Source organism: Eretmochelys imbricata, chromosome 3 (genome assembly GCF_965152235.1).
Source record: "Eretmochelys imbricata isolate rEreImb1 chromosome 3, rEreImb1.hap1, whole genome shotgun sequence".
NCBI lineage: Eukaryota > Metazoa > Chordata > Testudines > Cheloniidae > Eretmochelys > Eretmochelys imbricata.
This window is the reverse complement of record NC_135574.1, coordinates 150671160-150690608: the sequence shown is the minus strand read 5'-3', so window position 1 is coordinate 150690608 and position 19449 is coordinate 150671160. Positions and strand designations below refer to the sequence as shown.

Sequence of the window (19449 nt, the reverse complement as noted above, 5' to 3'; positions counted from 1 at the left end):
CCATCAGGCACATCCCTGGGTGGCAGCTATGGGAACATCCCTGCATATGCCAGACAATTGCAAAGATCCAAATAAGGAGTCTCAGAACAACTGGAGGCATCTCTCAGCAGGATGTGTTGGGTCTCTGGTGGAGTGGCTCCTTCCATGAAATACCACACTGGTCCTATGAAAAGGACATCAAGGTGATTAAAGATCACCTTAAAATAAGTCTTGCTGGGGCAGATGAGCTCACTAACCTAGGGAGGCAGCTCAGCTAGAAGAAGGGGAAGGTGATCCATAAAGCTTGTCCAATAGATATGCTCATGTGAACTAATGTCCAGGTCAAGTGTACCTCAGAGTGAGCTCTGCACGTGATGTACAAAAGCCTTGCCTGACTTGTAACCTGGACTAGGGCCACTAAATTTAAAGAAGTGAGTAAGCTGAGCTATGCAAGTTGGAACATGGAAATGCTAACTGGAAGAAGTTTGGAGCTATGTGAGGTCTTAGAGAAGAGTAAATCTGACATGTGAACAAGAGACTAAATGGAGAGATTGTAAAGTTCAGATGCTGGAGGAGGGTTACAAAAATCTACTATTCAGTGAGTTCAACCTCCAGAAATGGTGTTGGAGTTATTTTGGATGAAACTATGCAGAGGCATGTGATAGACGTTACCAGAATGACCGATGAGTGTTAAACTGTGGTGAGAAGAAGTGACTATCCACACAGTAAATGGGTATGCACCACAGTTAGGAGATGATCAAAAGGTAAGAGGAGTTTTTCAATGAATTGTTGTGCTTTATTGGAAACATACCACACATACCACCCAAAGGTCAGGCTTGACAAAGCCCTGGCTGGGATGATTTAGTTGGGGATTCGTCTTCCTTTGAGCAGGGAATTGGACTAGATTTGTGCCAAGAAGAAGTACAATTGATGCCATAATTGCTGTATGAGTCCTCATGGAGTAGCACAGAGAAAAGAAACGGCAACTGGGCACGGTCTTTGTGGATTTGGAGAAGGCATACAATTGTGTACCAAAAGAACTAGCTTGCTGAATGTCCATCTTATTGAGGATATGTATAATGGTGACTACTGTAGTCAAAACCAAATGGAGCTACAGCAGAGAATTTCCAGTCGATATTGGCCTGCCCCAGGGGTTAGCATTGTGGTTTTTTGTCTGTAGTTGTCTTCAAAGGAAACCACCATGGACTATGTTGTTCGTTGATAAGGACATAAGAATGGCCATACTGGGTCAGACCAAAGGTCCATCCAGCCCAGTATCCTCTCTACCGACAGTGGCCAATGCCAGAGAGAGTGAACCTAACAGGTAATGATCATGTGATCTCTCTCCTGCCATCCATCTCCACCCTCTGACAAACAGAGGCTAGGGACACCATTCCTTACCCATCCTGGCTAATAGCCATTAATGGACTTAACCTCCATGAATTTATCCAGTTCTCTTTTAAACCCTGTTATAGCCCTAGCCTTCACAACCTCCTCAGGCAAGGAGTTCCACAGGTTGACTGTTTGCTGAGTGAAGAAGAACTTCCTTTTATTTGTTTTAAACCTGCTACCCATTAATCTCATTTGGTGGCCCCTAGTTCTTACATTATGGGAACAAGTAAATAACTTTTCCTTATTCACTTTCTCCAAACCACTCGTGATTTTATATATCTCTATCATATTCCCCCTTAGTCTCCTCTTTTCCAAGCTGAAAAGTCCTAGCCTCTTTAATCTCTCCTCATATGGGACCTGTTCCAAACCCCTAATCATTTTAGTTTTCCTTTTCTGAACCTTTTCTCATGCCAGCATATCTTTTTTGAGATGAGGGGACCGCATCTATATGCAGTATTCAAGATGTGGGCGTACCATGGATTTATAAAAGGACAATAAGATATTCTCTGTCTTATTCTCTATCCCTTTTTTAACGATTCCTAACATCCCATTTGCTTTTTTGACTACCGCTGTATACTGTGTGGATGTCTTCAGAGAACTATCCACGATGACTCCAAGATCTTTCTCCTGATTAGTTGTAGCTAAATTAGCCCCCATCATATTGTACGTATAGTTGGGGTTATTTTTTCCAATGTGCATTACTTTACATGTATCCGCATTAAATTTCATTTGCCATTTTGTTGCCCAATCACTTAGTTTTGTGAGATCTTTTTGAAGTTCTTCACAGTCTGCTTTGGTCTTAACTATCTTGATGACTTAGTGATGTGCACAGAAGATTGCTAGACCCTGCAAATCAAATTTGAACAGTGGCAACAGAGTTTTCAGTAGAGAGGATTTAGAGTAAGTATTGGTAAGACTGAGGCTATGATAGCTTAGGCAGGAGGACCCACAATAAAAGGATATTACAGGCAGAGAGCTTAGAAAAGTGAAAGAACTGAAATACCTAGGATCAATGGTTGGTAACAGTGGTGTCCTCCTAAGTGATGCCTAGCATTGTTTCAAAGCCACAGTATAAATGGTGGGAGTTGACCCCAGTTCTCTGTAATAAAGAGATGTCCATGAAGGTAAAACTGTAATTCAACCCACTCTAAAGTATGGAACAGAGACGTGGCCAGCCACAAGAAAAGGAATCATCCACCACAGAAATTCAGATGTTGAGATGGTCAAATGGTTCGATGTTCTGTGATAAAAAATGAAATGAGGTTAGGAGGTGCCTAATGCAGATTGTCCCAATTGAAGACAGGTGAGTGAGATGAGAATACATTGGTATAGACATATCCAGTGAAGACCCAAAAGTTACATTGGTAGGAGGATCCTTGCAATGATCATGGATGGAAGATCACCAAGGAGGAGGCCAAAGACTCAGTACATGGACCAGATATCAGTGGACCTTAGAGAGAGACCAGTTTTCATGACAGGCAGGTGCACAATCATGAGTATTGGAAGAAAGCTACAAAAATTGCTGACCGTGAATAGGGAAGTAACAAGAAGGAAGAAGAGATTTCTAGGTCCCCCACATCAAATTGTTGAGCCAAGTCTAGGAGTCTCTTGGGCCTCAAATACCAATTCTACCATCAAGTTATCATTATATAATATAATACTTCCTAAATTATAACATATTATACTAATATAAACACATTTCTGCTGTTAATTAAATCATTGTTGAGAAGAGTGAAGACATCATATTTCTGTAGGAGTTATAAAGTATGTAGATTAGGGAGCGTCTATTTTATTAAACGAAAAAGAGGTGTGGATGCCTATTTAAACACACAGGTAGACATTCATTACATGTTCTGGAACACAATGTACAATTTTACATTTACAGCAGTCCAGAGTATGACTCTGTGGAGATACTATATAAAAGAAGCCACTCTGCATGTTAAACATTTTTTGGGCTTCTCCCCCAACCTCAAGAAAAACATTGTTTCTCACCTATCAGTCAGAGGAGTTATAACCAGACGATCAGTGCATCCCAGAAATTCATTTTGGTAAATAAAATCAACATTTGTAATGGATACCCAAACTTGATCCACATCTTCCTTAAAATAAAATCGACTCTGCTTTAGCCATTCAAAATCAGTTACTGACTTGATATGCATTTTTACCTTAAACAAAAAGAAAAATAAGCCATAAATTACAGATGCACAGTATCCCAGTATTATGTCTTATATAACGAGTAACTGCATTAGAATAATAAAGATAGAACATTTCACTATACTTGCATGATCACCTATTTCAAGCTTTGGTAGGAGTAAAACTGAAAACATTTCTGCACTGCATAAGAATTTATTTTTAAAGTTTATAATTCAGAAAATGTTCTGACAATTTGAATCCATAAAAGAAACCTATTATTCACGTACAGTAAAGCTCCCACTGCTTTAACAGGAACACACAAAGCAAGACGATGAGGGACAAACAAAATACTGATATCGTAAATCAGCAGCTGATGTGTATAACTGGCTTAAAAAATTGTCATTAGCTCTGTGCATGTCCATTCCCCTTGCACTGTTTCAGAACAGTCTGAAGGCCAAGCTGCAACTGCCATAAGGGCCAAAACACAGCAGGAGGTCAGTGTGACACAGGGATGTTTTGGCCTACACCTCTTTTCTCCAGAGATGCTTTTTTCCTTCCTCTTGCTATGTGCACAGTAATAACAGTAAGGACATATGTACACTGCAATCCAAAGTGTGGTTGCAGAACGCTTAGGCACACTTACACAGTAGCTTTACCAAGTGGCATTGGAACAATTTTTATAGTGGGGATGCTGAAAGCCATTGAACAAAACTGTAAACCCTGTATATGATGGAAACCACTTCAAGCCATGGGGTGCTGCTGCACCCAGCATCCCTGGCTTTACTTGGGCTAGCATGGATAAAAATAGTAGTGTAGACGCAGCAGTATGAGCTTCAGTAGCTGCAACCACACTTTGGATTGCAGTGCAGACACACCCTAAATGGTATAAGAGCCCCTATGTCAGCTTCATGCCACTGCAGAATCCCCTCAGTAAGTGGGCCGGTTAAAATTACAAATCGTTCATGCCAGAGGAGCAGCATACTTCAGGCTAGCCCACACAGGTACAGAGGACTTACAACATATTGTTATGCTGGTGGTGGGGAGGGTTGGACAAAACCTCACCGAAGCTGGTAGGTGTAACTGCTGCCTTTCATTCATTTTAAATGAAACAATGAAATTCCGAAATTTGAGTAGAAGCTGAACCATGTGGCCCAAAGCTATTTGCTGGTGACCGATATAGCAAACACAGGGGCTGCTGTTTTGATTGGATGAGCTCTGTGCATCTGTGTGTGAGAGGAACAGCAGAAACAGAGAGAAGGACACAGAGCAAAGAAGCCCCAGACACAGCCAGAGAAGTCCTGATAAAGTGACACTGAGGAACAAACGCTAAGAGACTTCTTGGGTAAAGTCCTGGCTGAAAAAGGCACGGAAATATGAGCAAAGAAATTATCTCCTGTATGATATCTGCTATGTTCATGGAAACAGGACTTTGTATATTCTTTATAAATTAACAGGATTGCATCAAAATACCTTCTACATTAATTTCTCCTCCTAATGGAAACTGACTAGATCATGAAAATTAGCTAAATGCTTGGGTAAAAAAGGGGTAACAATATTACTAAGCAAGTTTATTCAAGTCTTAGAAGAGAGTCTACTTATAAATGGAATCCTCCAAAATTAACATTCTTAGTAGTGCTATAATATATACATAGGTAAACCACAATTATTGAAGACTGATTATCTCAATTTTGGATTATCCAACATTTGTTTCTTCATCACAAATATTTATTTCATAAACTGAAATGGCTATCTAAAGTTTTCAGATATCATGTGAGACATTTGGATAATCAAGGTTTATTTTGTGTATACACAGGTGGAGTACAAACAGATACCTATGATTAAGGTTGTGATTTTAAACTTTTTCTTGCAAATATTACAAGAATACACAAATTGCGTAAATATTCTAGTCCAAAATATCGTTTTGTGAAAAGTTTCAGAAAAATTAAACCTCAGTCAATGTTCCAATAATTTGAAAAAGAACAAATAGTGCAGGCATTTATGGGTATAAAAAAAGAATGTAAAACCCCACAAGGCAAAAAACCCAACTTTTGCCATTATAACAAAATTGATTGACAGTTCTAGGTTCTCAGCAGAAGGGATCAAAAACTTTACATTTGGCATAGCATAGAGATAGTTAAAATGTGTGGGTTTTTTATGGTCTCAGACATAAGCATTTAAAAAACATCTCTACTGCAACATTAGCCTGGACACAAGACTGATACAATTTTTTTAAATAATTGTATACCAATATTCTATTGACACTGACCTTTGTGTGTATAAATACTTTGTTTCACACAGCAGACAGATGCATACTGAATGAAATAATGCTCAAATTTCAACTTTCTAACCCCACTCATTTGGTGCTAGCCCTGTTTAAAAATTGGCATTTTCCCTTCAAATAGATTTATTTCCAATATCCTCCTCAAAAAATGAGTATCTAGAATATGTGTATGTGGGCTTACTTTCATATTTCTATGCTTTTGTGTATTTGCATTCAGGAGCCATGCATCATTTTGGAAGCCTTATCTGTTTTGAACCAACATTTTGTGTGAATTTCCTTGTTTTTTAAACGGACACTGTCCCCCACAAGCCATGGGGTCCTCTGCTTCCCATCTCTGCTAACCCCCAAGTCCATTGGCTCCTGTGGCCCCTGGATTTCCAACCCACTGTGTTCCCAGTACTCCCTCTCCTCAGCCTCCTGTTTTCCCTGCACAGCACATGGTCCTCATTCAGCCTTGTCCCTATCCCCATGGGCCCCACTGCTCTATGTGTAGCGGGAGTGCTGGAGATCTGAAAAACAATGGATGGGGAGCCACAAAACATGCAACGTAGGAACCCATGAGACTGGCAGTGCCAGAGAGTAGAGCACAAGTGATGAACGCTCTTTGCTGTTCCCAGCCACACACCACTTCTCTCTCATCAAGAAGGAAATTACTTACCTTAAGTAACCAGAGTTCTTTGAGATGTGTTGTTTACATGTGTTCTACTACTGGTGTGCATGCACCTCATGCACTGGAGATCAGAACACTTTAACCAGCAGTGTCTGTTGGTCGCACCTGCTTCCTGATGTCCTCGAGCCTCTCCCTCCACAAGGGAACAGAGCAACAAACCAATCATCAGGTCCTGTGCAATTATCAAGTCCAGGCTATTGGACTCAGCAGATGTGGGGAAAGGATGGTAGGTCTTCGAACACAAACAACACATCTCAAAGAACTCCATTTACTAACCGTATTTTTTTCTTCAAGTGCTTGTTTACACATGTTCTACTTCTGGTGACTCTCCAGCAGAATGTAATAGATAGACTCGCAGTACCCTCCTCTAAATAAACAAAGACTACAACACAGCACTCCCAAATTGAGCATCTGAATGAGATGCCTAAACGAGAGAGTAATGGCTAGTGAAGATATGTATTCTACTTCAAGTAGCAGCCCTACATATACTAGCTATGGGCATTCCCCTAAAACAGACTGCAGAAGAGGCCTGTGCTCTGGCAGAATGTGACATAACATGATCTGGGAGTTCTAAACTGGCCACCACATGACTTTATAGACTGTGACATCCAATTCAAGATTTTCTGATTTGAGGCTGCCTAACCTTGGATCTCTTCATAGTTAATAGCCTAGGGACTGCCTGAATTTTTATTTTATTTATTTATTTTTGGCTAGCACAAAACCAATCATAGAAATGCAGGGCTGGAAGGGACCCAGAAGTCATCAAGTCCAGCCCCCTGTGTTGTGGCAGGACCAAGTAAATCTAGACCCTCCCTGACAGGTGTTTGTTCAATCTGCTTAAAAACCTCCAATGTTGAGGATTCCTTGGAAGCCTATTCCAGAGCTTAACTATCCTTATAATGAGAAACTATTTCCTAATATCTAACCTTGCTACAGACTACGGCCATTACTTCTTTCCCTACCTGCGGTGGACATGGAGTACAATTGCTCACAATTCCCTTTATAACAGCCCTTAACTTATTTGACAACTGTTATCTGGTCCCCTCTGCCCCCCCTCAGTCTTCTTTTCACAAAGCTAAACAAATGTCCGTTTTTTTTAACCTTTCCTCATAACTCAGGTTTTCTAGCCCTTTTCTCATTTTTGTTCTCCTTTGGACTCTCTCCAATTTGTCCACATCTTTCCTAAAGAGTGATGCCCAGAATTGGACACAGTATTCCAGCTGAGGCCTCACCAGTGCCAAGTAGAGTGGGACAATTACCTCCCATGTCTTACATAGGACACTCCTGTTAATACACCCCAGAATATTAGCCTTTTTCACAACTGCAGCATATTGTTCACTCATTCAGAGCTCAGAGAACATTCAGAGTTTGTAACACAGCCTCAACCTTGGTTGTATGAGTCTTTGGGGGGAAAAGCTATGTGAATGGACTGATTTAAATGAAAATCATACCCTGAATTTCTTTTGAAAGTAATTTATGGTCACACTAACTTTATCGCTGTGAAAAATTGTATATGAAGGGTTCACACGAGCTTCAAATCATAAACCGTGCATGCCAATGTAATTGCAATGAGGACTGCTGTCTTCATAGACAACTGGAGTAATGGGCATGAGGCTAATGGCTCCAGTGGCGGTCCCAACAAATTGGTAAGTATCACATTAAGATTCCAATATGGAGAAAGTGGTCTTATCAGAGGGGGAAAATAAACTTTCAGAAGACCTTTCACAAACATTTTAACATAAACAATAAAAAACAAAAACAAAACATTGTGGTCTTTATAACATGGCTGGCTGCATCCTGAGCACCCTGTAGACATCAGAGATTGCTCTGCAGCACCCTGCCTCAATTTCTTCTTCAGGGCCACTTAAGAAAGCCACACAGTCTCCCTCATCCAATCACAGCCCTTCTTGGGGTCTGTTTTTTATTATCAAAGTTCCAAAAACAAAAAAAATTCCACCCAGCCTTAAGTTAGGCACTGCCCCTCTTCCCAAGGGTACTGTCCATTATTGCTCTGAGCATCTGGAGAAGATGCAAAGACCTGGACTGCCTGCCTTCTCCTAAAGGAAGAACAAAACAAACTTTCAGCTGCGTTTTCTTATTCAATCACAACTCCCTTTCTTGGAACCACTGCAGGAGTCTCTCTCGCTCTCGCTCTCTCTCACCCCCTGAAGCTTCACTTCACAGTTCTCCTTCTAACTCTGCCCTCACTGAAACTCCCTTTGACTCTTTATAATATAGGTATAGACCCACCCTTTCAATTAGCTCATCTGGAAGCACCTACTCTAGTACAAGGGAGCTGGATCTATTTTCAACACAGGGGCCAGCCACCCTGTGACCATCTTGAATTGGTGGATGATGTGCAGAGATAGCACCCATGTAAGTATTTAATGAACTAAGCGACAAACCAGAGGTTACGAAAAATAGATGTGCAAGCATATGAGGGATTGATGTCTCATGGAGAAAGATTATGTTGGCAAACCCAAAAGCAAAAACACTTCCATTTTGCAGTATAAGTTGTCCTTGTAGATGGTGAGTCTACCACCAGCCACACTGCAAAGCCAGAGAGTTTGGGGAGGAAGGGGAAGGATCATTGGGTATTGTGTTCGGTGGGGAGAAATAAGTGGTGCTGGTGATGTGGGGAAGGCAGGCTGGACTGCATGGAGTCCTGTCTTCCATAGCTATACCTAAGCCACTGGCTCCATGATTAAAGGTTTTTCCTTCACCTGGTTCTTGCCCACCCCTCAACCCTCTTTGGTTCCTATGCCTCCCCGCTATCTATTCCTCTCTGACCCACCAGCTCTTGTGACCCTTAGCTTCTGATCACCAGTGTCCTTGGTTCTTCATATCACTCAGTCCACTGTCAACTCTCTTCCTTGCTTCTGAGGGCTACCTGTCAGTCTCTCCAGACTTATGGGCCCTCTTGTTTTGTAGGGCAGGGAACACCAAGAGCAGGGGTCCAGTAGCCCAGCCTGCCTTTCCACCTCACCCAATTTCTCTTCTTCCTCCTTTCCCCTACCACAATCTTGTTTTTTCTCCTTATCCCCTCAAAACTTCCACTAGCCTTATAAAGACAAAGTAGCAATCCCACTCGAATACGTTTCCCATAGTTCATCAAAGAAGAGCTCCTCTTCTGGCAAACCAACATACATAAGACTGGGACTGCCACTGACTGCCCTCATCAGGCCAGTAGCAGCCTTATGGGAGTAGGAAGTACAGGAACTCTGATGGAAGGGGTAGAAGCAAAGTAGCCCTTTCTGTCTCCCTCCTTCCATCCCCTGGTTCCTCCACTCCTCCAGTTTCTATTCCCTCTCGGCTCACCAGCTCCTGAGATCCTGGTTCACTTGCCCAATCTCTTCCCAGCACTCTCAGCCCTATTGCTCCCTTAATTGTTTCCATCTCCATAAGCCCAAGAACTCTGCTGTTTCATTGGCAGAATACTGCAGAAAGCTGAGAAGCCCTCAGAAGCCAATGAGCAAGAGAGTCATTGAATTGGGGAGAGGAAGAAGTAGCCCATGAGCGATGGAGTGTTGTGGAGCGACTATACCTACCGCCAAGTCTGTCTGAACCCCCTCCCAAAGCAACATTTATCTTTTTCCCCCTCCCCACCCAAATCCCCTTGAGGGCTCCCACCAGCTTCATAAGGAATGTAAAGCTGCAGTCCTAGTCTGACAAACATCTTGGTTTGCAGTGGGTTAGCCATGTTGGTCCCAGGATATCAGAGAGACAAGGTAGGTGAGGTAAGACCTTTTATTGGACCAACTTCTGTTGGTGGAAGGTACAAGCCTTCAGGCTAGACAGAGCTCTGCTTCAGTTCTGGGGAAGAAAACAAATTGTCTGACTAGTATTTAGCTCAGACACTCCACTTCCTTCTCCAAACTTGAAGAAGACTCTGTGTAGCTCAAAAGCTTGTACCTTCCACCAAAAGAAGTTGGTCCAATAAAAGGTCTTACCTCACTTACCTTGTCTCTCTCAAACTTCCTTTGGTTCATTAAATAAGAATTCCCCCTGTGATGAATCAAGGGAAGCTGGTCAGAAACACAAACTGAACTATTCTTTTACCATCACCACACACCCATCCAATCCCCCTTCCCAGCTCAGATTTTCTGTCACAAACAAAAGGTGAGTGTGTCAGAACCCAATTCCAAAAAGGAACATTCTAAACATGCTTTTGCCAAAATTTCTAAATCTTTTAGAGAAAAATAAGATGAGGAAGTTACTCACCTTGTGCAGTAACGATGGTTCTTCGAGATGTGTGTTCCTATGGGTGCTCCACTTTAGGTGTCTGTGTGCCCCTGCACCTCTAATCGGAGATTTTTGGTAGCAGTGTCCTGTTGAGCCCACACATGTGCTCTCCCTCCCTCGTGGTCTGCCTCGAGGCTATTTAGCACTGCACAGGCGAACCCCCCTCACTTCCTTCTCTACCACAGAGCCCTACAGAGAACTCTGAAGTAGAGGGGAGGAGGGCAGGTTGTGGAGCACCAATAGGGACACACATCTCAAGGAAACATCATTACTGCACAATGTGAGTAACTTCCTCTTCTTCTTTGAGTAGTGTCCCTATGGGTGCTCCACTTTAGCTGACTCTGGAGCAGTACCCACCACTGGAAGCTGGGACTTCGGAGCGGAGTCTTTTACTACAGAGAGTACTGTGGAGTCGAAGATGGTGTCAGCGGCCAAATCTTCAGTGATCGCATAATGTTCTGCGAAAGTATGGACAGAGGCCCCAATCATTGCTCTATAGATTGGGGAGATAGGGGTATCCGTATGGAATGTGATTGAGGTAGGAACTGATCTTATGGAGTGCATATGGACGGAAGCAAGTTGCACACTTGCTAAGTGATTAATGCAACTAGAGACCCATTTGGATAGTCTTTGAGGAGATATCACAGAGTTTTTGGATCTTTCTGTGGATGAAAGGAAGAGTTTAGGGGATTTCCTGAAGTCCTTAGTCCTGTCCAAGTAGAATGCTAATGTCCTTCTAATATCTAGCATATGCACAATTGTCTCCCAGTTGTCACAATGTGGTTTTGAGAAAAAACAGGGAGATGGATCTGTTGATTCATATGGAAAGTGCAGAAAAAGTAGGGAGAAACTTGGGATATGGCCTTAGAGTTACTTTGTCTTTAAAAAAAAAAAAAGGCCGTGAATGACAGGTGTGCCATCGGGGCCGCTATTTCTCCTATGTGCCTAGCTGAGGTGATGGCAATTAGAAATGTTGTCGTCATGGACAGGTGTAAGAGAGAACAAGTTGCCCTGGACTTGGAAGGAGGTCTAGTCCAAGCCCTGAGAACTAGATTAAAGCCCCAAGCTGGAGCAGGTGGTGTTACGTGGGGGAAGAGAGTCCCAGTGCCCTTAAAGAATCTATGCATTAGTGGTTGACCAAACTCCAAGTGGAAGCCATTTTCGCCATGATATTTACCTTAAAGGAGCTGAGTGAGAGTTTAAAATGTGCAAAATCAGAGGGAGGAAAGATGAGTTTGGGTCTGTGGATTTGGAATGGTACAAACTTGGAATCGTTTCCATATTGTAGATAGGTATGTGGAGTGGTCAACTTGTGGTTGTGTTGCAACACGTGTTTCAGCTTGTCAGAGGATTCTGCATCTAAGCCTTGGAACAAAGAAAGATCCAAACCTGGAGACGGAGGACCCATGGGTTGGGATGAAGGGTCAGCCCATTGTTTTGAGAGAGCGGGTGGGGAATGGGCTGATGTCAGAGGAACAGGAGGTCATATTGCCATCTGCATCAGGTAAGGGAGCCAGACTTGTCATAGTCAAGAGGGGCAATCATAATAACTCTCGCTTTGTTTCACTGAATTTTCAACAGAATCTTGCATAGAGTAGGAAACTGGGAAAAGACATACAAGTGGGCCCTGTCTGCTGGGAAGATGAGGGCAACTGCAAGTGAATGTTTCCCCAAACAGGCCTTGGAGCAGTAACAAGGACCTTTCTTGTTCCGATAAGTAGCAAAGAGATCCATAGGCCGGGTTCCCCAAAGGGTGGCTATATCTTGAAGCACCTCTGAATTCAGTATACACTCACTGTCGTGAAAAAATTCCAACTGAAACTGTTGGTTGTCCCATTCTGTATCCCTTGTAGACAGACAGCTGAGATGAGCACACTGTGATAGGTTCATCAATTTCAAAGTCTGAATGCTGTCTTGTAGAGGGAGGGAGATCTGGCAGCTCCTTGGAAGTTTATACAAAACATACAGGTCATTTCTGTGGAAGACCATTTGTCCTGAATCTTGTTGTGTAGGTGAGCTCCCCAGAATATTAGGGAGACATGTCCCATGGTGGTGAATGTGGGTAGTGAGAGGAGCGCTCTCACTCATACTGCATCAGGTTGGTGCTGATGAAGTCCAGTCACTGTACTGGGGTTAGTATGCCACTACAATGACGTGAACCTTGGAGAATACCCTGTGTGGAGCAGTCTGTACCGATAATGATCCTGCCCCAAAGGTAAGCAGTAGGAAATCTGTACGATGGTTGTATTGAGATATGGAAGTTGGCACCCTGTAGGTTCAGGGCTAGAAATCAATCTCTTTACTCTAGAGCTGGTCCTAACTGCTGTGAAGTAAGGTAAGGTGGCTTTTGAGTGGCATGATAGGTGTATAAATGGCAGCTGATGCTGTAAGGTACCATTATTCAGGCCCCCGACCAGCTCATCAAAGTGCTTATAAGAGGCAGTTTGAGAGGTCATGGACTGGGGTACAGACTGTTCTCACTTTTGAGCCCTGGACCTCTTACACTATGGTTCATAACAGCACTGAGATGATGAGTATTGAGAAGATTGTGATCTGTGGTGTGGTTGAGAGGTATATCTTCTCTTCTGTTCCGCAGCGTAGATTCCTAAGGAGTATTGTGCGGTCCAAGAATCCTCCAGGATGTGGAGAGAAAATCTGTCTTCTCCGCAAAGAGTTTGGCCCTTCAAACTGGAAGTCTCTAGCTCTTTGGGCAATTTAGAGAGGTGGAGCGAACAAAAAACAAACAAACCCACAACCCACCTCAGTACCACTGTCATGGAGACCGGGCAGGCAGCTGTAATAGCTACATCCAATGGTGTCTCTAGGACCAGTCTGGCTATTAACTGACCTTCGCTAAGAATGGTCTGAATCTGTTCTTTTTGTGTTTCCAGTAATGTTTCAGAAACATCCTGGGTTTCCCAACATTAAAAAAATTGTTTTGGCCATAACAGTTTGGTAATTTATTACTCTAAACAGTAATGTTGTCGATGAATACGCCATCTTGCGAAGCCTGATCATATGGAGTTGACTTGGCATTATGTTGCTTGCTTCATGCATTAACCACATCCACTATGATGGAATTGGGTTGCGAATGTTGAAAACAAAGTCTGCCTCTTTGGGTAGAGATGTAGGGTTGTTTTTGTTTACACTCCGTTGCTGGTTGGTGCGATGGAGGCTGGTTCTGCCAGATGACTTTGGTAGGATCTAGAAAGAGCTCATTAATTGGGAGGACAGTTCTAGATGAGAAGGTAGTGTGCAGAATTTCCACCAACTTGTGATGTGTATCTGCCACCTCCTGTAAGGGAATCTGCCGCTTGTCTACCACCCTCTTGGTAAGATCCAGAAAGTTCTTAAATCTTCACCTAGTGATGAGGGGTGGGCAGCACAGTCTCATCTGGGAGAGATGAGGAGAAGTGTGCTGAAGAGGTAGCTTCCTCTTCATTCCCCCCCCCCCTTCTTTCCTGTTCTGAAAAAGCTTTCTCCTGTCCTGTCTCAGGTGCTCTCCTGCCCTGGCTAAGGTGCCAGACTGTAGCAAACCATCTGGTGGACTCTCCCTGAGAGACACCGGAGACGGTCGCACCACGTGTGTGTATGTATCGCTGAAGAGTCACAATATGGCCTTTGGAGGGAGAGGCAGGAAGGCGGGCATGGGCGGTTGGCATGATGGAATTGGGGATGACCCTTGTAGTGTGGTGGTGGGCTACCATGAGGGGCCAGGGAATGATCTCCTGGCCAGTGTCAGATTTGTCAGTGTGTAAGGGTGCCACTGACTGGGGTATTGGCAGTATACAGCCCAGTGCTAAGAGCGATTCTGGGTGCCGGGATGTGCTTGATACTGGGGTCCTGCTACCAACTAATGAGGATTGTGGTTCTTCCCCAATCATCAGGTCTCCAGGGTACCAGAGCCCATGCAGAACCATGGGTTCATTTGGTACCACAGAGGAGGGTCCACGGTACATTGTCAGTACCGATAGTTGGGCAGAGCACTACCTAAATGACAGTTTGCCCAGTACAAAAAGTTTGTTGGTGCCACTTCTTTAAAGATGGTTTAGTAATTGTCTCTCCCTGGGTACTGAGGCCACAGGTCTCCAGAGTATCAGAGCACCTGTGTTAGCATGGGCTCATGTGGAACCACAGAGGAGTGTCTGTAGTCAGTATCAATGGTTGGGAAGGTGCAGAACACTTCTAAGATGGGAGTTTTGTTGCATCAGGTACAAAAGGGTTTCTCTATGCCGCTCTTTTACAGATGTTACGGTAACTGTCCCCTCTCCTTAGGGGATGGTACAGTTGCCTCAGAGCATGAGGGGTGGAAGCCTCTGGTGTCTCCATGCGGAAGCAGAGCTGACAGCAGGGCTTCTCTGTGTCTCTCTTTTAGAGATGGTAAGGTAACTATCCCCTCAGACAGAGACAAACACCTACAACATCTCTATCAAGCGTTCTTACAACCACAATGCTGAAGTGAAGAAACAGATTGACAGAGCCAGAAGAGTACCCAGAAGTCACCTACTACAGGACAGGCCCAACAAAGAAAATAACAGAACGCCACTAGCCATCACCTTCAGCCTCCAACTAAAACCTCTCCAATGCATCATCAAGGATCTACAACCTATCCTGAAGGACGACCCATCACTCTCACAGATCTTGGGAGACTGGCCAGTCCTTGCTTACAGACAGCCCCCCAACCTGAAGCAAATACTCACCAGCAACCACACAACAGAACCACTAACCCAGGAACCTATCCTTGCAACAAAGCCAGTTGCCAACTGTGTCCACATATCTATTCGGGGGACACCATCGTAGGGTCTAATCACATCAGCCACACTATCAGAGGCTCGTTCACCTGCACATCTACCAATGTGATATATGCCATCATGTGTCACCAATGCCCCCCTGCCATGTATGTTGGTCAAACTGGACAGTCTCTACGTAAAAGAATAAATGGACACAAATCAGACCTCAAGAATTATAACATTCAAAAACCTGTCGGAGAACACTTCAATCTCTTTGGTCACTCGATTACAGACCTAAAAGTGGCAATTCTTCAACAAAAAAACTTCAAAAACAGACTCCAACGGGAGACTGCTGAATTGGAATTAATTTGCAAACTGGATACAATTAACTTAGGCTTGAATAGAGACTGGGAGTGGATAGGTCATTACACAAAGTAAAACTATTTCCCCATGTTTATTCCCCCCACCCCCTATTCCTCAGACGTTCTTGTCAACTGCTGGAAATGGCCCACCTTGATTATCACTACAAAAGGTTTTTTCCCCGTCCCCGCTCTCCTGCTGGTAATAGCTCACCTTATCTGATCACTCTCCTTACAGTGTGTATAGTAACACCCATTGTTTCATGTTCTCTGTGTATATAAATCTCCCCACTGTATTTTCCACTGAATGCATCCATGAAGTGAGCTGTAGCTCACAAAAGCTTATGCTCAAATAAATTTGTTAGTCTCTAAGGTGCCACAAGTCCTCCTTTTCTTTTTATCCCCTCTAGGTGCAGTAGTTGCCCAGAGTACAGCTCAGAGCAGCACAGCACAGAAAGCCCCTTCTCAGGTTTCAGCTTCCAGAGCTTAGGTGCAGAACTGTGGGGCAGCTGAGCTCACAGCAGGAAGCTCTGTGCCAAACCAGAGTGGCAGCTGAGCTCACAGCAAGAGGTTCCTCTGCTGGTATTGTCCTATTGAGGTGGCCGCTCTGGGGAGTCCCACTGTCTGGCCAGCTACTCGGGTATCAGTGCCAAGATTGCCGCACTGGGGAACACCCCTCTGGCTGGCCAGTTGCTCGGGGATCAGTGCGGAGATGGCCGCACTGGGGAACACCCCCCTGGCTGGCCAGTTGCTTGGAGGAGCCTTTCCAGGGGGAGTCTGCTGGTGGCTTCCCTCCCTTCCTCCCCCTTCACCACTCGACCCCTTTTGAAGTGAAGGCTCCAGGGATGATCCGGGGTCAACACCCACCGGAGTTCCCTCCCTCCTCTATAGGGAGGAATTTTTACTTCAGCTCCCAGCTCCTGTGAGGCTGCAGTTTTAGGTGTTGCAGGTAAAGCACTTCTGTGAGGGTCTCCCAGGCACAGTGAGTGTCTGGCCATTACAGGAAATTACTCCTGGCAGGAGAGGCACCGCTTGGAGCAGAGAGAGCCAGGCAAGCCCCTGAGCAGGGGGTTGTCATCCTCTAGCAGGGAGGAATATGCAAAACATAGTATTTACTTTTTTTTTTTTTATCTGAAAAAGAAAATAATTATGAGTCTACTAGATGCCTGGGGAGGAGGGAATGCCCCCAGACAGGAAAGGAAAGTGAAGTTCTTTTCCTTTTCCTCTTTTTAAACCAAAGGAATAAAATAAAATAAAATAAAATAAAATAAAATAAAATAAAATAGACACTAGCCTGAGTACTTTTAGGGAGAACAAATGTAACAAAACAAACACTACTTATGCTAATGACACAGATAAGGAAGGGACAACTGCTCCTTCTGTCAGAGGCCAAAGGCAGTAGAGAAGGAAGTGAGGGGGGTTCCACCCAGGCAGTGCTAAATAGCCTCGAGGCAGGAGGGAGAAGCACATGCCCGGGCTCAACGGGACACTGCTACCAAAAAACTCCGATTAGAGGTGCAGGGGCACACAGACACCTAAAGTGGAGCTTAGGGACACTACTCGAAGAAGAATCAAATAGTTTAGAAAGAATAAAAATTTGGAGACTAAATTCAATCATAAGAATGAGTGTAAAACAGATGGATTTTAGTCCTGTATTAAGCAAAAGTCTCACCACAAGCAAAAATCTAAATACAATCTTAACTCTAGAGAGAATAATGATGTTACCATATTAACACACACACAAATGCAGTTTGGGATCCTGCAGATAAAAGCACTATGTAGTCATTATAAGCACTAGGTATCATTGTGACAGAAACTATATTTGGCTTTCAGAAATTAAAATCTGTACTTTACCAAGTCATCAAAAATATCTCTCTGATGCACATGAATGGTAACCAGGGTTTCAAATTTCACTCTGTCGAAGCTGGAAAGATCATGTGTTGTCTGGCTGATAAGTGTATTTAGTATATCCAGAAATTTCTGATTGGTTACTGGCATGATTTTCCTGTCATCTTTTGCATTGTGTAGGGCTTCTTCTGAATCATGTGTCCACAACATCTGAATTCCCAGTAACCCTACCTATAAAATATAACAAGTAAACTGACACATTAATTAACATTTATTGTAAACCAAGATTTATAAGACTTTGGTACCTTACTTTCTAAGTATATCTTAGGGTAACTTATTGGAGGGATTCAAAGTGATTTCTCACTAAGGATTTCCCTGTTTCAATAGAAAGACAATCAGAGGGTTTCCAGGGTGCACTTTTCTATCAAATCATATTTCACAAACATTCAAGGAAACCCAGAAATAAATGTATACATTATTTTACCATAATCTCAGTCACATAGTGAGGTACACAGATATATTTGACATGATTCTCAGTTACATTTAAGGCCCTTTTATGCTGCTCTGGCTGCATAAGCATAAATTGGCTTTAAAATGGGTAGAAATGGTACTGTGAAATTATCCCATAGGCAGTGCAGATCTAGTGTAAGGATTTGACACCAGACCTGCTCCCAGCCCCTAGTGGAGGGGATGGATTGGGGAGATGTTTGGGTGCATGGCTCAAGTGTACAGAGCTACAATTATTTTCTCTTCCCTAGGACCATAAGAATCCATAGGAAACAATATAAATTACAGCCTCAGGGCTGCTCTAACTTACAACAAAGGCCCTTGCACAGCCTCAGAATACAAAGGAATTATATGATTTAAAACCACCTTTAATTCATATCCCAAGTATAAGCAAAATGAAGGTTAGTTACCTGTAACCAGGATTCTTTGAGACGGACTCTGCATATTCACATGCTTGAGATATGCCAATCACTGCAGCTTCTGGTCACAGGGCCCATTAAAGCACCCAGCCTTTTCTCTTCTCCTCAGCATTTGAGTATGTTTCAGGGCAAGGCTATTGAAGGGGATGTGGTACTGTCACAGGGTGCATCGCTCACTTTCTCCTGGTACTCTGGTGATTAGCTCAAGTCCAACGCTCCTCCCGGCCCCGCATCCATGGTTCACACACCATCACTCCACCTCTGCTGTCCACCTGCAGTCCCCCTCACAGCCTCAGGAACCACAGGAGCTAATTAGGGCTCCACAGAAGAGGGGAAGGTGGATGGGGAGCAGAATATGCAGAGTCCATTTCAAAGAACTCTGGTTACAGGTAAGTAATTGCCATTTTTTCTTCCAAGTGTCTTCTGTATATTCCCACACTTGAGATAGTTTGGCGAGCAATATTCTTTAGTGGATGGAGGGACTAAGGGCCCTAATTAAAAAATGACTGAAGTACTGCTCTCCCAAAATGAGCATCAGATCCCAAATCTATAGTGTAATGTTTAGTAAAAGTATGACTCAATCTCCAAGTTGCAGCCCTATAAATTTCAACAAGCAGGACATGTCTAAGACATGCTAAAGTGGCAGCCATTGTTCTGGTAGAGTGTGGTTTAATTCTATCAGGGGGAGAACTTGAAGTTTTATAATGCTTCTCTATACATTGTCAGACCTATGTAGACAATGACTGAGCAGAAATAGCCCAGCCCTTACAATTTTCAGCAGAAGAAATTAACACTTGAGGAGGGATTCTGAAGTCCTTTTTCCTATTCAAGTAGTAGGACAATGCCCTTTTAGCATGCAAACTATGTAATCTAGTTTATGAGCATGTGG

The 19449-nt window shown here is 43.5% G+C and overlaps 1 protein-coding gene across 1 annotated transcript in view; it reads right to left on the bottom strand.

Moving 5' to 3' along the window:
- Positions 1–19449, bottom strand: part of DNAH8 (dynein axonemal heavy chain 8) — a 591778-nt gene that overhangs the window by 266352 nt on the left and 305977 nt on the right. The window contains exons 41-42 of the mRNA XM_077812184.1: positions 17641–17865; positions 3364–3536 (exon numbers count right to left, since the gene is read on the bottom strand). Coding sequence (XP_077668310.1) covers positions 3364–3536; positions 17641–17865 — 398 coding nt within the window. The remainder of the gene's footprint in view (positions 1–3363; positions 3537–17640; positions 17866–19449) is intronic.